This window comes from Carassius carassius, chromosome 43, assembly GCF_963082965.1.
Source record: "Carassius carassius chromosome 43, fCarCar2.1, whole genome shotgun sequence".
NCBI lineage: Eukaryota > Metazoa > Chordata > Actinopteri > Cypriniformes > Cyprinidae > Carassius > Carassius carassius.
In genome coordinates, this window is record NC_081797.1 from 4,107,733 (window position 1) to 4,128,839 (window position 21,107).

The window sequence follows — 21,107 nt, forward strand, 5'->3', positions numbered from 1 at the left end:
GTGCTACGTCGTGTTCTTTCGGTAATTTCCGTTTTGATTCGGTAATTTCCGCTTAATCTCCTTCCTGTGTTGATCCCCCGTCCCCGGCAAAGGCACTCGGAGGCCATTATCCTGCAACCATTCTTTTCTTTCATACCCGAAGAAATAATTCAATAATTTAATAATTTCATTATTTATTCGTGCAAGTTGACTAAGCTCTCGCTGGACACCTGCAGCTTTCCAAATCGCGAGGGACGCGCGCCTCGCCTCGTCAATCCTTCGGAAAGTTTCGGCTGCGTTCGTGCCCCGCTGTTGTGAAATGGACGCGTCTGAACCTGCGGCGAAAGCGCTGCAGCTGGGCGACGCGTCTGCGGGAGAGACGGCGGGCTCGGATACCGAATCGGAGGCCGAAGTCGCCACGATGACTGTGATGGGAGAAGCGGCAAACATCGACATCACCGAATCCCTGCCGAACCCCGACGACGGCGAAACCGCGTTTGCAGGTCAGTGTGCGCATGCGCATCACCTGATTTTGTGTTTATAACGAATTATTGATAACAATGAAAAATCTATTTCAGTGTTCATCATACTGTCTATTAACCAATTTAATTCTATTTTTTAGGCTGATTAGTATAAGGCTTGTTTAACCAACGTTAATATTAGTATAATATTTTGTTTGTTTAGTGTGAAACGGAAACAATTCTCCTCACATCAGACTCGCAAGTAATAATTTTCTTCGCATTGCATTGATCAAAAGTGTCGTTTATAATGTTACAAAAATGTTTATAACATTGTTTTTATAATGAATGGCAATTTAAATAAAAGATAATTGAGCTTGCATATAAGTATATTAAAACGATTTCTGAAGGATCATATATATAAAGAGAGAAATGTATACATCATCTGAGAGATTCCAATTGATGTATGGTTTGTAATGATCGGACAGTACTTGGCTGAGATAAAACTATTTGAAAATCTGGAATCTGAAGGTGCAAAAAAAAAATCGAAATATTGAGAAATTCGCTTTTAAAGTTGTTCAAATGAAGTCCTTAGGAATGCATATTACAAATAAAAAATTAAGTTTTGATATATTTAAAGTAGGACATTTATAAAATATCTTCATGGAAAATTATTTGTACTTAATGTCCTAATTATTTTTGGCATAAAAGAAAAATCGATAATTTGACCCATACAATGTATTGTTGGCTATTGATATATGTGTATGTATGTGGTTCAGTATGTCATGTGCACAAACTCTACGAGCATTGTCTCCTTCCCAAAGTCTTAAAGTCAGTGTTTGTTTGCAGAGGTGACAGCCGTCACTGTTGGGGACGTCCAGAGTTCAGATGAGACTGTCTTCACCTCCACAGTGGCCTCAGCAGTGTCCATCCCTCGACACATGCTCGTAAGATAAGACACCTAGAAATGATCTCATGTTAAACCGTCTTGAAATTGACATGATGCACAATACATTATTTTGTAAATACAAGGAATGGAAAGAAAACAAATGAAACCTATTAATTCACACTCTTACAAAACAAAATACTGGGAGTGCTATGTTACAGTGACGGTGTACCATGATAGAAACCAAAGCTGCGGTACTGTATGATCACTATATTTTTATATACCATGATGAAACCATCTTGCATGTCCAAAAAAAGTTTTATTTTGATGACTTTTTTTAAATTAAATAATCAATGTAAAAAGAAAAATCTAAATATTTAAAAATCCTAAAGTATTTAATAAAGTTAGCTTTTACATAATGTTAAATGACTTTATTGTAATGTTTTATTCATTTGAAAGCATCACATATAATATATGCAATTTATTTTTTTGTAGTTCTCGTCTGGCTGATCTATTTATTTATCTATCTATCTATTAATTTATTTAATTGCTTGCTTTTCACCATTAGAAGGTTTTTTCATTGAACTTCTTTAAATAAACCAAACCCGTAGCATTTTATTTATTTATTTATATTTATATATCATGATAGAACTATTTTACATGTCCAAAACAGGATTGTTTTAGTATTATTTAGATACTATTATAGTTTTTATGAGTAGGTTGAAGTAGTTTATATATATATATATATATATATATATATATATATATATATATATATTTTAAGTGTAGTTAGTTTTATGTGTATTTGCCACTTTTATTAGTTTTAGTTTTTTTTATATAATTTATATATATATATATGTATATATATATATATATATATATATATATAAAAGAAAATTATATTAAAAAAAAAAAAATATATATATATATATATATATATATATATATATATATATATACATGCATTACATGCATTATCTTATAATATTTTATATTATATTATGTAGTATAAAAATTATAATTTGATTAATAATATGAATTATGCAATATACACTTCTAGTTTTTATCAATTTTATTTTAGTAATCATTTTAGTTCATCAGGTTAAACTTAATGAAAACAAGAAAGTTTTTTTTACCAGCTATCTGAAATGAAATACTTATATTTTATTTCATGTCAAGGATGGTTCCTTTTATTTCAAGTAACAAAAGTAGTTTTATGGTTTTAGTTCAAAATAATCATGATGCTACCATCGTACATTTATTTATGGGTAGTGTGAAGTAAATGTAAGGACAGGTATGTTTTGAATCATATTTAATATTTCTTTAACTGGTTAATGTAGACCGGCAGAACTACGCTGCAGATCGGTGACAGTCTGAGTACCCAGAAGGCCACGCTGATCGTGGTGCACACGGATGGGAGCATCGTCGACGCCACAGGGCTGAAGGGAACCGCCACACCTATGACACCTGGTAAATTTGATTTATTTTGTCTTAAATGAACTGCAGTATTTCTACACCTGTCTGTTCTTCCCTCTCAGGCCCTCAGACCCCGAGCACCCCTCTGATGTCTGGACATGTCTCCAAGTACAACTGGGATCCGTCGGTTTATGACAACGAGCTTCCGGTCCGCTGCAGGAACACCAGCGGGATCCTGTACAAAAACAGACTGGGCTCAGGTACACAGCCGGCACAAGAGGGCGGCACTCTGCTGACTGATGAAACTAATTCAGCTGTGTGTCCAGGACCTGTTTGAAAACCTTTCAGGAAGTGTGCAGGAGATCAGACACATGACCATCTGTGGGTTCAGAAGCTATCAGGACAGTACTTACAGTAACAGGCTGCATCCTCATTTGTATGCTTATATTACACAGTAGGATTTTCTTTGCACGAATTGGTGGGGGGTAATGAAATTGCGATTATTTCTGAAAATTTTTTCTTTTTTTTAACGCACTCAAATAATGTTGGTTTTCTGTGCTTGTCTGTAGGGCTGCACAGTTTGGTCAGGATTTGTTACTATATATGAATAAGACTATAAAATAATAGTAATAATAATTATTGTAGATATTATTCTTTCAGAATAAATAAAAAAATGAGCAAATAAAAAATAAGGTGTACTGTTATTGTAATATTTCACTTAAAAATTTTTAAATAAAATAATTATAATTAAAATAAAAATTTAAAGTACAACTAAAATTACAATGCTGCTATATTTTTGAACATTTAAAATTATTATTAATTTATATAAAAAAAAAAATATTAAAAAATTTGATCTCCTAACTACTTATTAATATTATAATAATTATTTTATTTAGCAGTGAAATATCACAATAGTAAAAAAAACTGCAGGTAAAGTTCTCACAGCAGGTTTTAAATAAATCATACACCTCAAATAATGAATTTTAAGGTTATTAATTCAATAGATATTGATGATTCCATGAAATTACAAAATAATACACAAAAATAAGGTAACACTTTATAATATGATTCCATTTGTTAACATTAGTTGCACTAGCTGCATTAGTAAACCATTTATTAATCTCAGTTATTGTTTATTTCAACCCTGACTAATACATGTTTTTAAAATGTTGTATCTGTCGAAATTATTTAATTGACCTGAGCTGATCTAACGATTAACAGTTGTGTTTTATTAACTCACATAACTTTTGAAATCCACTGGAAAATGGTATACTATTTGGGCTGCTTTGGCATACTGTTTTCTATGTAGCATGATTTAAGACACACTCGTGATTATTTAGGATGCATAATATAGGAATCTGGACACAGCCAGTGACTGATCTTTAACCTTTGACCTCAGGGGGAAAAGGCCACTGTATCAAACACAACAACAACTGGTACACCCCGACTGAGTTTGAGGGTATGTCAGGGAGAGCGAGCAGCAAAGACTGGAAGAGAAGCATCCGCTACGCTGGCCGACCTCTACAGTGTCTCATTCAGGTCAGACCGGCCTTTGGAGGCCACACACACACACACACACACACACACACACACACACAAACACACACACACAATCACAACAGAATATGCACAGACATACACAGCTCACAGAACTGCCCACACCTGTAGTCGTGTATAACTGAAGTGTGTGTGTGTGTGTGTTTTGACAGGAGCGTATCCTAAACCCTCATGCAGCGTCCTGTACGTGTGCGGCCTGCTGTGATGATGTGTCAACACTGAGTGACATGGTGACTCAATCTCATTATTATAATCATAATCATACCACTGACCTGGGCTTTCACATACTTAAGAAAATGACAACTGAAATGAAATAATAAATACAAATCAAACAAGAATGTTAATTTAAAAATACTATAATAATATACTAAATAAAGTAATAAATAAATAGAAAATAATGGTTGTGTCTAAATACACTGAACAAAATTACACATTTTAGCGTGGCCTTTTATTGTGGCCAGCATAAGACACACCTGTGCAATAATCATGCTGTCTAATCAGCATCCTGATACACACCTGTGAGGTGGATGGATTATCTCTGCAAAGTAGAAGTGCTCACTAACACAGATTTAGACAGATTTGTGAACAATATTTGAGAGAAATTTGACTTTTGTGTACATAGCAAAAGTCTTAGATCTTTGAGTTCAGCTCATGGAAAATTGAGGACACAAACAAATGTGTTGTGTTTATAATTACATGTATACTAATGGCCAGATTTACGAAACAGGACCAAATTATCATTAGAGTGCACTCCAAAACACAGATGAGCGTGGAAATCCTGACAGTACTACTTTAACGCCTAAAGACTAATATAAGCTAATAGTAAATCTGGCCTTTAACCGTTTTGAGAAGAATATGTATGTATATTATATAAATTATTATATAGATACTGTTATTAAAAAGTAATATAAAATAAATAGATAAATATTGATTATATACAAATCCTAAATATTTATTTCAATGATGTATATTTATAAATAAATATTAATGTATAAAAATGCAAATGCAAATCAAAAATCTTTAAAAAAAAGATGTATTATGAAATTAAATGAAAAATGACAGTTAATGTTTTTGAGTGAAACTATACATTTATATATTATATTATAGATGATCATGATATAATACTTAAATTGTTATATAAGTATTATTAATATTATTATTATTATACAATAATATAAAGTCATAAGGTTAAATATTAAAAACAAAACAAAAATATTCAAACAAGCAATATATGAATAAATAAATGTTATGTTAAAATAAAAAATATACTATGAAAGAAAATTAAAACAAAAAAGTTATGGTTGTGTCTAAATCAGAGTGAAATTAAATTATACAGATATGACTGTATTTTATTTATTTAAATTATATAAAAATCTTGTCATATAAACATTATTATAAAACAGTAAAATAATAATAATAATATAGATTTAATAAATATAAATAAATATTCATATTCTGCAAAAAAAAAATATATATATATACAATGTAAGCATGTTGCATGTGAATCAGTGCATCTGTGAGACTTTTTTGACAATCTTAAGTGGAAAAGTCTTGCTTGTATAACAGAACTTTTCTTTTGGCTGTTTCTTCTCCAGTGTACGAAGGAGGGATCTTTCGGAGGAGAGAACATTTCGATGGTAATGAGTAATGTCTGAAGTCTCAGTCGTGATGCCATGTTGCTCTAGAGACTAATTCTGGATTCTGGTGCCCTGCAGACCGGCCCCGTCAGACTGTTCGTCCCTTATAAAAGAAAGAAGAAGGACAGCGAGCGGGCAGCTTCTCCAGAGAAGAAGGAAGTTCAGTCTCCAAAGAACATCACCCTGGGTCCTGGAGCAACATGTAAGATCCCTAATGTTCCTCTGTTCCTCTTTATGTTTATTCCTAATATTAACATCCAGTCAAACTCTGATTAACCTGGTAATAACATCCATCTAAACCATGTCTCCTGTGACCAGATTCTGATGTAGTTAAGAAAAAAAATCATTTTGCAGCTAAATGAAAACAAAGTGGCTTACTTTCTAATTAACTTACCATGAGTTATTCAGAATAGACTCTACTAGCAACTAACAACATCACAAGCTGGCATTTATGTAATATAAAATATGTATACATCTATATTCTCTCTCTCTCGCTCGCTCTTTCTTTATATATCTGTGACCCTGTAGCACAAAAGCAGTCTTGAGTCAAAATTATAGGTTTTTCTTTTATGACAAAAATCATTAGGATATTAAGTAAAGATCATGTTCCATGAAGATATTTTTTACATGTCCTACCGGAAATATATCAGAACTTATTTTTTGATTAGTAATATGCATTCGCTAAGAACTTCATTTGCACAACTTTAATGATTTTCTCAATATTTAGATTTTTTAGCTCCCTCAGATTCCAGATTTTCAAATAGTTGTTCTCAAGACAAATATTGTCCGTTCCTAATAAACCATACATCAGTGAAAAGCTTATTTATTCAGCTTTCATATGATGTTTACGTCTTAATTTAGAAAAATTGACACTTAAGACTGGTTTTGTGGTCCAATGTCACACACACACGCATATATATATATATATATATACACATATATTCATATGCAAAATGTATCATTTTCTGCATCTGGCTGAAATATATATATTTTAATTATCATTAATTGAATATTGTATTTCAGTTAGATGCAGATAATGTTTGCTTTTTTATTATTATTTTATTTAGTATTTTTAATAATCATTTTTGATTGATTTCATGTATTTAATTTATTTGAATCAAGCAATATTTAAATAAAATATTAATAATATGTTAAAATGTATGCAAAGGAATAAATAATATAAATTAAAATATGTTATGAAATAATGAAAATTGATCATAAATATACAAATGTGTATTATATAATTTTGTGTGTGTAAGTATTATTTAATAATCGTATTATTCCAGTATCCGGAGATCTGTATCTTTATTTCTATCAGTGGTTCTGACTCTCAGGTGTGATTCTGTTGTGAGTTGTCTGACGTCTCTCATGAAGATCAGAAAGAGAGTGCTTCTCTCTCGACTGTCTGTCTTCTCTCAGTTACAGTGACTCCATCCGGACAGATCACCACATCAGGCACGCTGACCTTTGACCGAACAGCGTCAGGAGAGACGGCGTCCATCATCTCCGACAGCCCAGCGCCCGCAGACGTCTTCACCAACACAACCAGTGAGTGCTGCCTTCACAAACACTACAGACAAAGGGATTTTTAAAAACCAAACCACGTATTTGCATACTGATGTTTTGGAAGTATGTAGTATGGGGTTTGTGCACAGTATGCAGGCTTTCTGTATGAATTTAATATGTATATTCACTACACTTGCCAAAATGTGCAGTATAGAACAAAGCACACTGCGAGGAATACTGTATCCTAATCTCCAATGCAGCTGGGTTGAATTTCCATTTCAAGTAAGGCAAAAGTTTGTATTATTTATTCAGAGTGGCAATAAAAAAAGCATTATCACTTATAAACAATGTATGATGGAAGCCCCTTGTATAATGGATGAGTGAAAACAGCCAATCGGATTAAAGCTCTTGCGTTTCTTTGTGTGTAGTTTGCATCAGGGGGTCATTGACTGGTCTCTGGGCGGTCTGGGATCGTGCCGTCTGAGGTTGAGACTCTCTCCCCCTCTGAAGCACAGGATTGGCCTCTTTCTGGCTCGTTTTTGGCTAGAAACAAAAAGGGCTGTTATTTTTAGTGCCCTTTGTGTGAGACGGAGGCCGTTTGGAGCTCAGCGTGAGACTCTGATAATGAGTTGTTCTGTGTTTTTGTACCATGTCCAGTTGAGGGTGACTTCTGTTCAATGGCATGCTTGTAGGACAGAGGGTGCGTCGGGTCAGTCCTCATATGGGTCACGTTTGGACCGTTCGAAGCCATCCTGTGAGCAGATGTCGGGACATTTGAACGTCTGTAAACCAATGATTCATTCGTTAATTCATCAGTGTTTCTAGAAATGATGAATTAAGTTAGCACTGCTGAAGTTGATGCATTAACCTTTGAGAGGAATTAAACGTTTGATGCTGTTAAATTCACTACGTTTTTTTTTGCACATCTAGCAAATTTGACATTTAAGACTGTTTCATTCTCCCAACGAAAAAAAAAAGAAAAAATTTGAATGTATAAACTTTTAATGTTTTCCTGGCCATATTTATAATGATATATCAGTATGTTATTTCAAAAGAAACTAAATTCAGTTAAATCCTATTAAATGATCCAGTGAAAAACTTTCGCCTCTTAATTTAAACAATTTACCGTTCCTGCTGATGTCATCAAGACCACTTACGGTTCACAATCAGATCGATTCCTGACGTTTGAAGTCATTTGCTACTTTTTTTTTTTTTAGCTCACCAATGGATGCTCTGCACTGAATGGGTGCCGTCAGAATGAGAGTCGAAACAGCTGATAAAAACATCACAATAATCCACACCACTCCAGTCCATCAGTTAATGTCTTGTGATGTGAAAAGCTGCATGTTTGTAAAAAAAAATAAATCTATCATTTATGCGTTTTAACATTAAACTGATGCATCCATTTAAATGACTATTCATATTTTTTATAGTATGATGGTATGGATTTGTTTTTTACAAACACTGTTTTTCCTCTTCACAAGACATTAACTGATGGACTATGGAGTGTTGTGGATTATTGTGGTGTTTTTATCAGCTGTTTAGACTTTCATTCTGACGGCACCCATTCACTCCATTGGTGAGCAAGTGATGCAATGCTACAATTCTCCAAATCTGATGAAGAACTCATTTACATCTTGAATGGCTTGAAATTTCTGACATTCTGGGGTGAACTATTCAAGTACAAAATTACCAAAATATTAACCAAATAATTATTTTTGTTTACTGACACAACCAGTGATCCATACATTTCTTTAAATCCATCTTTCAAAGTCTTTCTGTTCTTGTCTTCTCTCTTTTCGAGAGAAAGGATCATGGTTTGACTTCTGTCTGAGGGTTGACTTCTGAAGTTGAGGGCAGTGGTCCAGTGTAGATATTTCGCTCCAGGGAGCGTGACCCCTGATTGAAAGCGGCTCTGTGTGTCTGATCCACCGCTGTGCTCTGTGTCTCGGGAAATCAGCTGTCTCTCCTTCTTTGTATCTCTGTCAGGCTGTGTGTGTCCGAAATGCTTCAGCACTTCTCTTTTAAAGCATCCTGACCTCGACTCGCTTGGACTGATTCCTGAAAATAACCATAAAACAAGTGTGTCCACAGCCCTGGACCGTAATATTACAGAGAAATTTTATTTCTGCCACAGGAAAATGGGTGCATATTCTCCCACATCCAAAGTATTGATGTACGAGCAGTGGCCTAGTGGTTGATGCACATGCTCAGACACATTGAGCTGTGGTGCTCATGTGGCCACCGTCAGTTCAAATCCACCTTTCAGGATTCAAGGGAAATAAAAATGTATTTTTATAAAGAATATACATTGTAGTTTTTTAGTTCAGCTGATTATATATATATATATATATATATATATATATATATAACATTTACATTTAGTCATTTAGCAGAAGCTTTTATCCAAAGCGACTTACAAATGAGGACAATGGAAGCACTCAAAAACAATAAAAGAGCAATGATATATAAGTGCTATAACCAGTCTCAGTTAGCTTAAACGCAGTACACGTAGCAAGGGCTTTTAAATAATAGAATTTAAAAAAAAAAAACTGATAGAATAGAAAAAGTATAGAGCAAGCTAGTGTTAGAGGTCTTTTTTTATAATTGTATAATAAGTGAAAAGAAATTAGCTAGAATAAAAAAAGATTAGAAAGGTAGTTAGATTTTTTTTAAGAATAGTGAGTGTTAAAGTTAGAGGGTCAAATAAAGATGGAAGAGATGTGTTTTTAGCAGCGAGTGAAGTGGCACCTGAGGCTTCTCAGGACACAGTAACGCCTATTGCATCACAGAAGTAGCGGTGAGACTTCCACGACACAGATCGGCATAATGCCCAATGATTTGTCTGCAATTGATGAACCGCCTTCACAACCAGTGATGACCACATTTCCTTACACTGAGTTTGCCGGAAAGAATCGTTGCTTTTCCCCAAAATGGTACAATGAGTTCACATGTCTTGAATATAGTTCAACAAATAATGCTGTTTTGCAAAGCATGTCGGCATTTTCCCGATCCATGCGCAGAAAAAGCATTCATCTGCGATGGATTCACAGACTGGAAACACCTCCGTAGGTCATGTATCAGACACCAAGCCAGCAAATCTCATTCCCTTTCCGTTTGTAAATATGAGGGATATAAAGCCACCGGTAAATCCCATGGTACTGTTTTAAACCAGCTCTTTCGGGATGACCGCACGTTTGTGGAAAAAAACCGCGAACACTTAAAAGTTGTCATTGACATTGTTATGTTCTGCGCAAAACAAGGCATTGCTTTACGTGGCCACAGGGAAAATGAAGAGGCCTTAAATAAGCAATTTTTTGGAACTGTTTAGCTTAATTGCCAAGCATGACCCAAACGTGCAAAATCGTCCAAAAAACGCCAGACTAATGAGTGCAGAAATTCAGAACGAGTTACTTGAATGTGCAGCCTCGCTACTTCTACGAAAGATCAAGTCTGAGTTGCATGAGACGCCATACACCTACTACGCAATTATGGCGGATGAATGCAAGTTCTGTGTGTGTAAGATACGTTCATGCAGGCAAAGTTAAAGAGAGAGCGGTTGGATTCGTTGAAACAGGAGATATGAGTGCTAATGGAATTTCTGCTAAGATTTTGCAAGTAATTGAGCCATTACAGTTGGATCCATCTCTTTGCGTTGGCTTTGGCTTTGATGGGGCTTCTGTTATGTCAGGTAACAAGGGTGGGGTGCACTTGATTCTAAAGCGTACTTTTCCAAATGCCTTGTACGTCCATTGCAACTCGCACAGGCTGAATTTAGTTCTCTGCACCGCAACGAAGGTATCTGGCCATGTCAATACTTTTTTTGATACTGTGAACTCTCTGCACACTTTCATGACTGGTGTGCACAGGCATGCCCGTTTTTTAGAGATCCAGAAGGAGCTTTATCCTCACAGAAGGTGTCTTGAACTTGAACGATCTACAGACACAAGGTGGAGCTCGAAATCTGGCTCCATCGGCAAAGTACTGACGTTATTTGATGTAATTTAAAAACGCTGGCGGAGTTCTCCGAAACAAGTGGCCAAAAAAAACTAGAAACTGATTCACTCATGCATCAAATTCAGACAAAAACATTTGTATTTGTTGGTGACATTTGGGAAATTATTTGAGACCAGCGATGTTGCTACCAGGGGTTTACAGAGCAGCACAATATCAGTCACCGACTGCCTAACGCTGATAAAAAAAATCTAAGGGACATGTATGTACAGTTCAGAGAAAATGTGCAAAATTATTTCGACAAAGTTTTAAAGTTGACTGATGAACTGATGGAAAAGAATTCCATTTCCAACTGGGATGTCACCAGCACCAGAGTAAGAAAGCTACTGGCTCGACTGAAAGAGTCTCTGGTTTCATGTAGTTTAGGCAAATCCACAGCCATAAAGGCCAATGCTGATCTCAACAAACTATGGATTGATATTTTAGACCGACAAATCAATGAACTGAACAGCCACTTTCAAGAGGATCAATGCAGATTAATGCGTGCAGCTGCGGCGTGTTTGCCAGGCTCTGAATTTATTTCAAAAGGCGAGCTACTGAAGATGCCCTGCGAACACTATGGCATTTCATTTGAAGAAGCCGAACTAAGCATTTTCTTTCAACTTATGTGCAGGAAAATAGAAGATGGCCACTCTTTCTCTTCCCTCATGGAGGTTTTGGACACCTGCCCCTCTGATGTCTTCCCAAACATAAATAAACTCTTAAAGATAATGGTCACACTGCCAATGACTTCTTGTAGTGTCGAAAGACTCTTCTCAACAGCTGGAAGAGTTAAATCATCTTTGAGATCACACATGACAACTTTGCGTTTAAATAATCTTTCCCTGCTGTCTTTTGAACGAGAACTGGCGGATTCTTTGGACTATGATGACATCATTGACATTTTTAATAATCGCCCCCTTAGACTCCGCCTTGTCATGTAAAAGGTAATCCCATGGTTTGAATTACAGCCGCTGAGCTATATTGTATGCTGTTATGCTGCTGAAACAGTGAAGTAAAAATGCTGCATATATTTTTTCAAACGTAAATTGTTGGATTTTCTGGATTGAGTATGATGACATCATTGACATCATTTAATAATCGCCCTCATAGAGTCTACGATGTAGACTCATGTAAAAGGTTATAATCACCTTGCTGTGTTGTGTGCTGTTATGTCTGTTCTGCTGAAACTGTGAAGTTAATATGCTGTTTAGAATGTGTACAGGTGTTAAGCTGTTTTATTTATAGGTGTTAAGATATATATATATATATGGCTGGAAGTCCTGCCAAGAGAGTATTGCAATAGTCCCACCTGGACAGAACAAGAGCTTGAACAAGGAGTTGTGCAGCATGTTCTGAAAGAAAGGGCTTGATCTTCTTAATCTTGAAAAAAACAAATCTGCAGGATTGGACAGTTTTAGCAGTGTGGTCTGAGAAATACAGCTGATCATCAATCATAACTCCAAGGCTTCTAGCTGTTTTTGAAGGAGTTATGGTTGATGTGCCTAACTTGATGGTGAAATTGTGATGAAACGATGGGTTTGCTGGAACCACAAGCATTTCTGTCTTGGCAAGGTTGAGTTGAAGGTGACGGTGCTTCATCCAGCAAGAAATGTCTGTTAGACAAGCTGACATGCGAATAGGTACCGTCGGATCATCAGGATGGAATGAGAGGTAGAGTGGAGTGTCATCAGCATAGCAGTGATATTAAAAGCCATGTTTCTGAATGACAGAACCTAATGATGACATGTAGACAGAGAAGAGAAGTGGTCCAAGAACTGAGCCCTGAGGCACCCCAGTAGTTAGATGTTGTGACTTGGACACCTCACCTCTCCAAGATACTTTTTAAGGACCAATCTGATAGGTAAGACTCAAACCACTGAAGTGCTGTTCCTGAGATGCCCTTTGTCAGTAGAGTTGACAGGAGGATCTGGTGGTTAACCGTGTCAAAAGCAGCGGACAGATCAAGCAGGATAAGTACTGAAGATTTGGATTCAGCTCTTGCCAGTCTTACGGCTTCAACAACTGAGAGCAAGGCCGTCACAGTTGAATGTCCACTTCTGAAGCCAGATTGGTTGCTGTCAAGGAGGTTGTCCTGTGTGAGAAAGACAGAAACTTGGTTGAACACAGCTCTTTCAAGTGTTTTTGCAATGAAAGGAAGAAGGGAAACTGGTCTGTAGTTCTCTAAAAGTGATGGGTTGAGGGTGGGTTTCTTAAGTAGTGGCATTATACGAGTCTGTCTAAATGATGATGGTGTGTGTGTGTCTGTGTGTGTGTGTGTGTGTGTGTGTATGTATGTATGTATGTATGTATGTATGTATGTATATATATATATATATATATATATATATATATATATATATATATATATTACACACACAAGTATTTACATTTCATTTTAATTTTAGGTAGTTTTTGTGAATTTTTTTTTTTTTTTACAAACGACTATTGTTATTTCGGCACTTCAATTTTAAATTAAAATGGGAAATTTCATTTTAAAAGTAATATTTTAGCAACTAGCTAAAATCAAAACATATTTTATTATCAATGTTTTTATTTTCAATTTCTTTAGTTTTTTTCATTTTTAGTAGTTTACTTTTTAAATATAAGTGTATAGTTTTTCCTGATTTTTAGTTCAGTTTTTGTTATTTTAGCTTATCAAATTAAAAAATATATACTTTAATATTTTAGCAATATATATTTATTTCCTATTTTATTTTAGTTCATGTTTATTTTACTTCAAGTGCAAAAAAATTAATACCATTTGTATCTGTAACAACCCTGGAGAGGTTGCTTATGGTGTAGCATAGTTTAAGTGATTCTTTACTTGCATGTAAAAATAACATTTAAATAATGATTCTTGTCTTGACACACATATCTTACATATCTATAAAATAGATTTTATAACCATAATCCTAATCACAAATTACTGGAGAGCTACTGGTAAAATGTGGAAACTCTGTGGCATTTCACGATTCAGTTTTGCCCTCTTCTACTCATTATTCCACCCTCCCTATTAATAAAAGTGACAAAAAGGCCAAAAAATAAAATACATTTTATATTCTTGCTCATAACCTTTTCATTCTGTGAGTTCCCTAGTATGAATACCCAAGTATGTTTTGTCAGATATAAGCCATGTTTTTGTTAAAAACAGATGCGTTTATCTCAGAAATAAGGGGATAAAGTGAATTTACTAACAGAAGGACATGGCAGATGTGTTGAATTATGGGAAATGTTTGAGCTGAAACACACAGACTTGTGTTGGACTATACCACCAGAGGCTCAAAATCTGTTTTGAGGCATGTTCACATATGTTTCATCCTGAAGACAAAGAAACACAAATGAGATCAGCTGTTTTTCCTAGACGGCATTGAGATTCAGTGGAGAGCAAGTGTACTCAACATGAAATTTTTTTTGTCTGGGTCAAGTCCTGACTGAGAGTGTCCTCTCCTGTCTGTTCTTAACCCGCCTGGACTTTTATAGAACAAAAAGCTTTTAAAATCAAATGTGGGTCAGGGTTAAAGGGAGATCAGATGAGGACGGACTGTAAATGTGCTAGTCAAGGTTGTACCTTTACAAAATCACATCCCAGAGGACATTTATTCACACAGAGGTCTTTCATCACTCAGGAGACGCAGGTTAGGCTTCATCTCAAGTGTGTTTCTCCTCAGTGTTCACCAGCCTTCCTGCGCTGGCAGTGGTGCAGTCTAAACCCTCTCCATCCGGTCCGATCACGAACGGGCTGGAGACGGCTGAGCAGAGCACCTGGCTTTATCTGGAGGAGATGGCCAATACGCTGCTCAACAACGCACAGCAACTCAAAGTCCTCATCGCACAGGCCAAACAAAGCAGTCAGAGCGGCGCGCATGCCCCCATCAGCCCCGAGAAAAACAGCAGCATCAGAAAAGAGGTGACAGAAATACTTCATTCAAACAATTACAACCACAAAACTGGTCTCAGGTCAGTGTTGGGCAAAGTTACTTTTAAAAGTAATGCATTACAATATTGTGTTACTCCCTAAAAAAAATTATCAAATAAAAGTCAAATGAATAAGCCTCAGCTATTTTGGATTGCATGAATCATAGGATGCTGGAGAAGAAAAGTCAACACACTTCAGCAAAAAAAAAAAAAAGAAAAGAAACACAAATGTCGTGTTTATCTAGTCATTTTTCGCATATTAATATAGTTAAATTGGATCATTGAAAGTCAGCAGCAAAGATGAATAAAATGTGAACCTGGAGCACAAAATCAGTCTTAAGTCGCTGGGGTATGTTTGTAGCAATAGACAAAAAAAACATTTTATGGGTTAAAATTATTGATTTTTTTTATTTATGCCAAAAATCATTACGTTATTAAGTAAAGATCATGTTCCATGAAGATATTTTGTAAATTTCCTACCATAAATATATCAAAACTTAATTTTTGATTAGTAATATGCATTGCTAAGAATTCATTTGGACAACTTTAAAGGTGATTTTCTCAATATTTAGATTATTTTGCTCCCTCAGATTCCAGATTTTCAAATAGTTGTATCTCGGCCAAATATTGTCCAATCATAACAAACCATACATCAATGGAAAACTTATTTATTTATCCATTTATTTAGATTATGTATACATCTCAATTTTGAAAAATATACACTTATGACTGGTTTTGAGGTCCATGGTTATGTTATTTAAGATATTTAGTCACGAGAAAACAAAATAACTTACTTGGAAAAAGTAAGAGTTGAGTTTTATGGCATAAAATAGTTCACAGGGACTTTATTTGGGCAATTAAGTCAACAATAACTGAATTCAAAAAATGAAGTGTACCAAAGGGGAGAAGTTTATTTTCTGACTCCTATAAGAAGCATCACATAATTATGGTTTTGTCTCTCAGTCCTTTCAGAGTCAGCTGTCACTCAGTGAAGAACCCGGGCGGAAAATCACTCAAATTATCATCCAGGTAAACCCCTCTTACTCTCTCTGTTATCATATCCATCTTATTTTGTTATCAATAAATATACTATTATACTTTTTATTCATATTTAGAATTTGACTATATTTGAATATTTTATATATATATATATACTTTCATTTATTTCTGTTGATAATTATTTTGTTACTTTTTAGTAGTACTTAATAAAGTATTAAAACATATTATTACGGTTTAGGTTATAGTAGCCCCTGCTAAGTTTTGCTTTCAATTTCTGTTTTCAGTTGTTCAGAAATGTGTTATTGCATTTACTAATTAATATAAATCAAAATAATATTAGTCTAACCAAGTTATATTAGTTTAACTGTGGGTTGTTTATTCTTAGCAACAGATATGCGAGAGCATTAAATATATAAACGTGGCTCATCAGAGTAATGGAGCAGAGCTCTGAGGTTTATAATGTGGCTCGTGTGGGGATCTGCTGATGTAGTTGGCTTTCTCAGATGTGTGTGTGGCAAACAGGCAGGATGGGTGGTGTAGAAACACTGACCGTCACACACCATCACCCGCTGTGCTTCGCTTCAGATTTGACAGAGAGAGAGAGAGTGAAGCAGGACTATCAGAATCTGCAGCTGAAAACAGATGCTCCAGGGGAAAATGCCAAAAGATCCCGGAGTCTTTGCTTGTTTAAAATGCTAGTCTGTGTTGAGGCCAAAATGAACATTCTATTTACTCACCCATGTATTGTTCTATACATGTCTTGCTCTATTGAACACTAAAGAGAAGATTTTGCAGAATGTCCAAGCTACTCTTGGCAGGAGATATGTGCTTTGATATTCACACTGTTTTTACTCGTATTCACAATGTTTTTGACAACATAAATTTGTATATTAATAGTTGTCACAACATTATAAGCCTAAAAATGATGAATGCATGTGATAATAATTTTAATATTATGAAATAGTATTTAATCATATATTATATGAAGAGTTTATTTGCAAAAACAGAGACATTGTTTTCTGGAATTTGTTGTTGTTGTTTTTTTTCTCAAGCAAAATAACCCAACTTCAGTTTGATTGAGATTAATTGGAATGCACAATGAAAAACATGATTTTCGAAAATGGTTAAAATGGAGGTATGTTTTTTGCGATGCTTTTTAAATTCCAATTTAAACTGATATTATTTATTTATTTATTTATTTTGCTATTAATATTTGAATGCAAGTAGAATTCAAAGAAATTCATATGACTAATTAATCTTATAACTAGAAAATATATATACTGTATATATATATATACTGTATATATATATATATATATATATATATATATATATATATATATATATATATATATATATATATATTTTTTTTTTTTTTTTTTTAATAGGATAGATGTATGTATGTAAATAGTTCTCTATAAAACAAAACTTAATGAAGTCGTCAAAATCATGTTTTACCAAAAAACAGCGTCTTCACCTTTTCTCTTACCGCCTCCATCTGTACCTGCAGACTGAGCTCGTGCGTCATCTTCGCTCCAGTTATTCAGCCAATAAAGTGTAGGCCTATGTATTTCAAAATTGTGTCTAGTACTATATAAATTACAAAGGTTTATTTGACATCTTTATTTCAAACGACCCGACCGACCGCGACCCGAATATCATTAAAAATATTTTTGAATGGCTCGTAACCGCAGGCACCCGCTCATTTTGGATCAACCCGCGCATCACTGATAGATAGATAGATAGATAGATAGATTCTCTTAATAGTGACACAAGTATGTTTGTTTTGTGCTCCAGCACACATGTGTGAACTGCGGTCGAGAGGCATCCAGTGAGTGTGCGGGCTGCCATAAAGTCCATTACTGCTCTGGCTTCTGTCAGCGGAAGGTGAGTCCAGCCCTAGCTGTCACCATCACATCACAGCGGTTACAGCCTCTTTATTTCTGGATCCGTCTCTCTGCAGGACTGGAAGGAGCATCAGCTGAGCTGCTGTCCCCCGGGCACGACGCTCAGCATTCAGGAAGACGCTCAGATGACTGGTGTGGAGGTGGAGAAAGGGAAGGCCTAGGACTGAGACGTATGAGGTCTAGATGGGTGTTCACTTCCGTTAATGTGTTTTAGTTTAACTATAAAGCCTCGTTGTAGCAGCCCATTACACACTGTGACATATAGGGCATACATGGATGACGTCTGTACTTTCTGTATTATTTGAGCGGTTTCACTCTCTCACTATGGATTTGATATGTGAATATAATCCTTGAAGTGGTAGTTCCCCAAAAATCATTTACTCACCCTTATGTTTTTCCAAGACTCTATGACATTTTGAACACAATGCGTTGTGTACAGGCTCACAATTTCCGTAAAATTAACAGTTTTTAAGCTCCTAAAAGGAAAAATGAAAACACAGAAGTAATCCACATGAAATATAGATAATCACATGAAAGATAACATGAAAGATAATCACTCCATTGTAGCTCTCAAATCTATAAAAGCTTGTTTGCGCCACAAGAAAAATAAAATGAAATGGGTAATTGCGATTTATCAATTGTTTTGTCTTACAATTCTGAGTTTTTATCTCAAAATTCCAACTTTTCTCTCAAATTCTGAGGAGAAATTCAGAATGTAACATAAACTTGCAATTGCTATTACCTGTTTTTAACCATGACGGGGAAATATGTATTTTTTTTTTAAGGATTGTGAGATTTATTATTACATGACAGAAACAAAAAAATGAACTGTGAGATTTGAAGTCAGAATTGTGAGAAGAAAGTCAGAAATCAGAGTCAGAAATCATATCTCACAACTCAGATTTTTTTTTTCTTTTTTTCTTTTTTTTTTAGTTTCTAAAAAAATGTCTGAATCTGAGATAAAAAGTCACAATTACCTATTTTGTTTTTTAACCCACAATGGAAACAAACTTCCATATAAATGTCATTCATGCTTACTTTTTCTTTTTTTTCACATTAAAGTGTTGTTTTGTGCAAATATTACAAATTGAAATCAAGAGTGCAAAGAATGGGAAAACTCTTTATAATAAAATAACAAAACATATTATTTTGTGTCCTACAACCAAAGTCAGTCAAACAGGTCTGGAACACCATGAAGTTGAGTAAATGACAGAAGTGGATTTTGAATTACTTCTTTACTTGGACAGTAATGTATTTTCAGAAACTAATTCTAATGAAGGATTACATTTTTACAGTGTTTTCAAAACAAAAAATAAATGGGAAGCTTTGAGTTTTTCCATGCGTCTTTATTCAATTTTGGATTTGAGGCCACACATATGATAACTTTTTTTAATGGATATGACACTTAGAGATTAGCTGTTTTTTTGTTTTCTTTTGGTGAACCACAGAACACAGCTGACCCACGCGAAATAATCCTGAACTAAAGTTACGTAAATACTAATGTGCTAACTCACAACAGTCAAATGAAAGAAACCTCACCAGATTTCACATTTAAATTCCCTGTTGTTAATATCTTACTTACTATCCACTTGTTAATAAATGTTTTTGCACTCGATCATAATTTAACTTTTCATGACCGCTTTCCACTCTATTTCTGAACAGGCCATTTTGCTAACGTAACTGAATGACCTTTATATGTAAATGAGCTTTGCATGTGAAATGAGTATTCATAAGCCAACATCAGCCTCTAAAACAAAACATTCATCAACCAGTCAGCAAACAAACTGTTAAAATCAGACTGATATGATTAGACATCCTGTTAAATTAATCTGTAGTCACTCTAATTAGCGGCAATATGTTTCATACTTCCTTTTTATTAGCTCACTGTGATTGGGTTACTAATAAATGCACTGTAGGTGGTCATGTGTTAATATTAATGTAATCTACTAATTTTCTTTTATTTTGTAATGTAGCTCATTTTCAGTAAATGTCCTTTTTTCACTGAAAGTTACAGTGAGTTTTCCACTGCAATGAACTTTCACTTCCTTTCGACTGACGTCTTATAATGCGGCTCATTTAAGAGGTCTGATTCTGATCTGTGGAGCACTTTTGGCTGATAGTTTACTGCAGGATGGTGTTTTTATGACCTCCCTCTCGTACCTCATTGTCCAAATGTGAAGCGATACATGGGGTAGAAAATTGTTGCGGGAATTATGGGAAGGGTTCTCGACGGCTTAAGACAAAAACTCCGTCAGTGATGCCAAAATCATCTAAAAAGACATGTATGGACCGAACAGTAGTGGTTTTCCATTATGCAGGTCAGTGAGGCAACAGACACTACACAGTGACAACAAATATGACAGTGGCTTTTACTGTTGTTTGAAAGCTGATACTGTATATAGCACTATTCTGAGAGTATATAGGTACTTCTCAATAAATTAGAATGTCGAGGAAAAGTTCATTTATTTTAGTAATTCAACTCAAATTGTGAACCTCCTGTATTAAATTCAATGCACACAGACTGAAGTAGTTTAAGTCTTTGGTTCTTTTAATTGTGATGAGTTTGGCTCACATTTAACAAAAACCCACCAATTGCATATCAGCCAATCAACTCAAAACACCTGCAAAGGTTTCCTGAGCCTTCAAAATGGTCTCTGACAATCATTGACAGCCTTCACAGGGAGGGTAAGCCAGAACAGAAAGTTTAGTGGAAGGAAAAAGTGTGATAGAAAACATGCATGATCAACCGAGAGAACCGCAGCCTTGTGAGGATTGTCAAGTAAACTGGATTCAAGAATTTGAGTGAACTTCACAAGGAATGGACTGAGGCTGGGGTCAAGGCATCAAGAGC

At 35.0% G+C, this 21,107-nt stretch overlaps 1 protein-coding gene across 1 annotated transcript; it reads left to right on the top strand.

Annotated features, from left to right (window-relative positions):
* The first annotated feature begins 21 nt into the window (after positions 1-21).
* deaf1 (DEAF1 transcription factor) lies at positions 22-18,778 on the top strand. Its single transcript, XM_059536394.1, has 13 exons — positions 22-482; positions 1,287-1,384; positions 2,664-2,793; positions 2,862-2,994; positions 4,134-4,278; positions 4,449-4,526; positions 5,892-5,933; positions 6,012-6,135; positions 7,353-7,481; positions 15,104-15,342; positions 16,314-16,379; positions 18,147-18,236; positions 18,313-18,778. Exons 1-13 carry the CDS (start codon positions 299-301, stop codon positions 18,415-18,417), a joined length of 1,563 nt encoding a protein of 520 aa, XP_059392377.1. The 5' UTR covers positions 22-298; the 3' UTR covers positions 18,418-18,778.
* Positions 18,779-21,107: the final 2,329 nt, after the last annotated feature.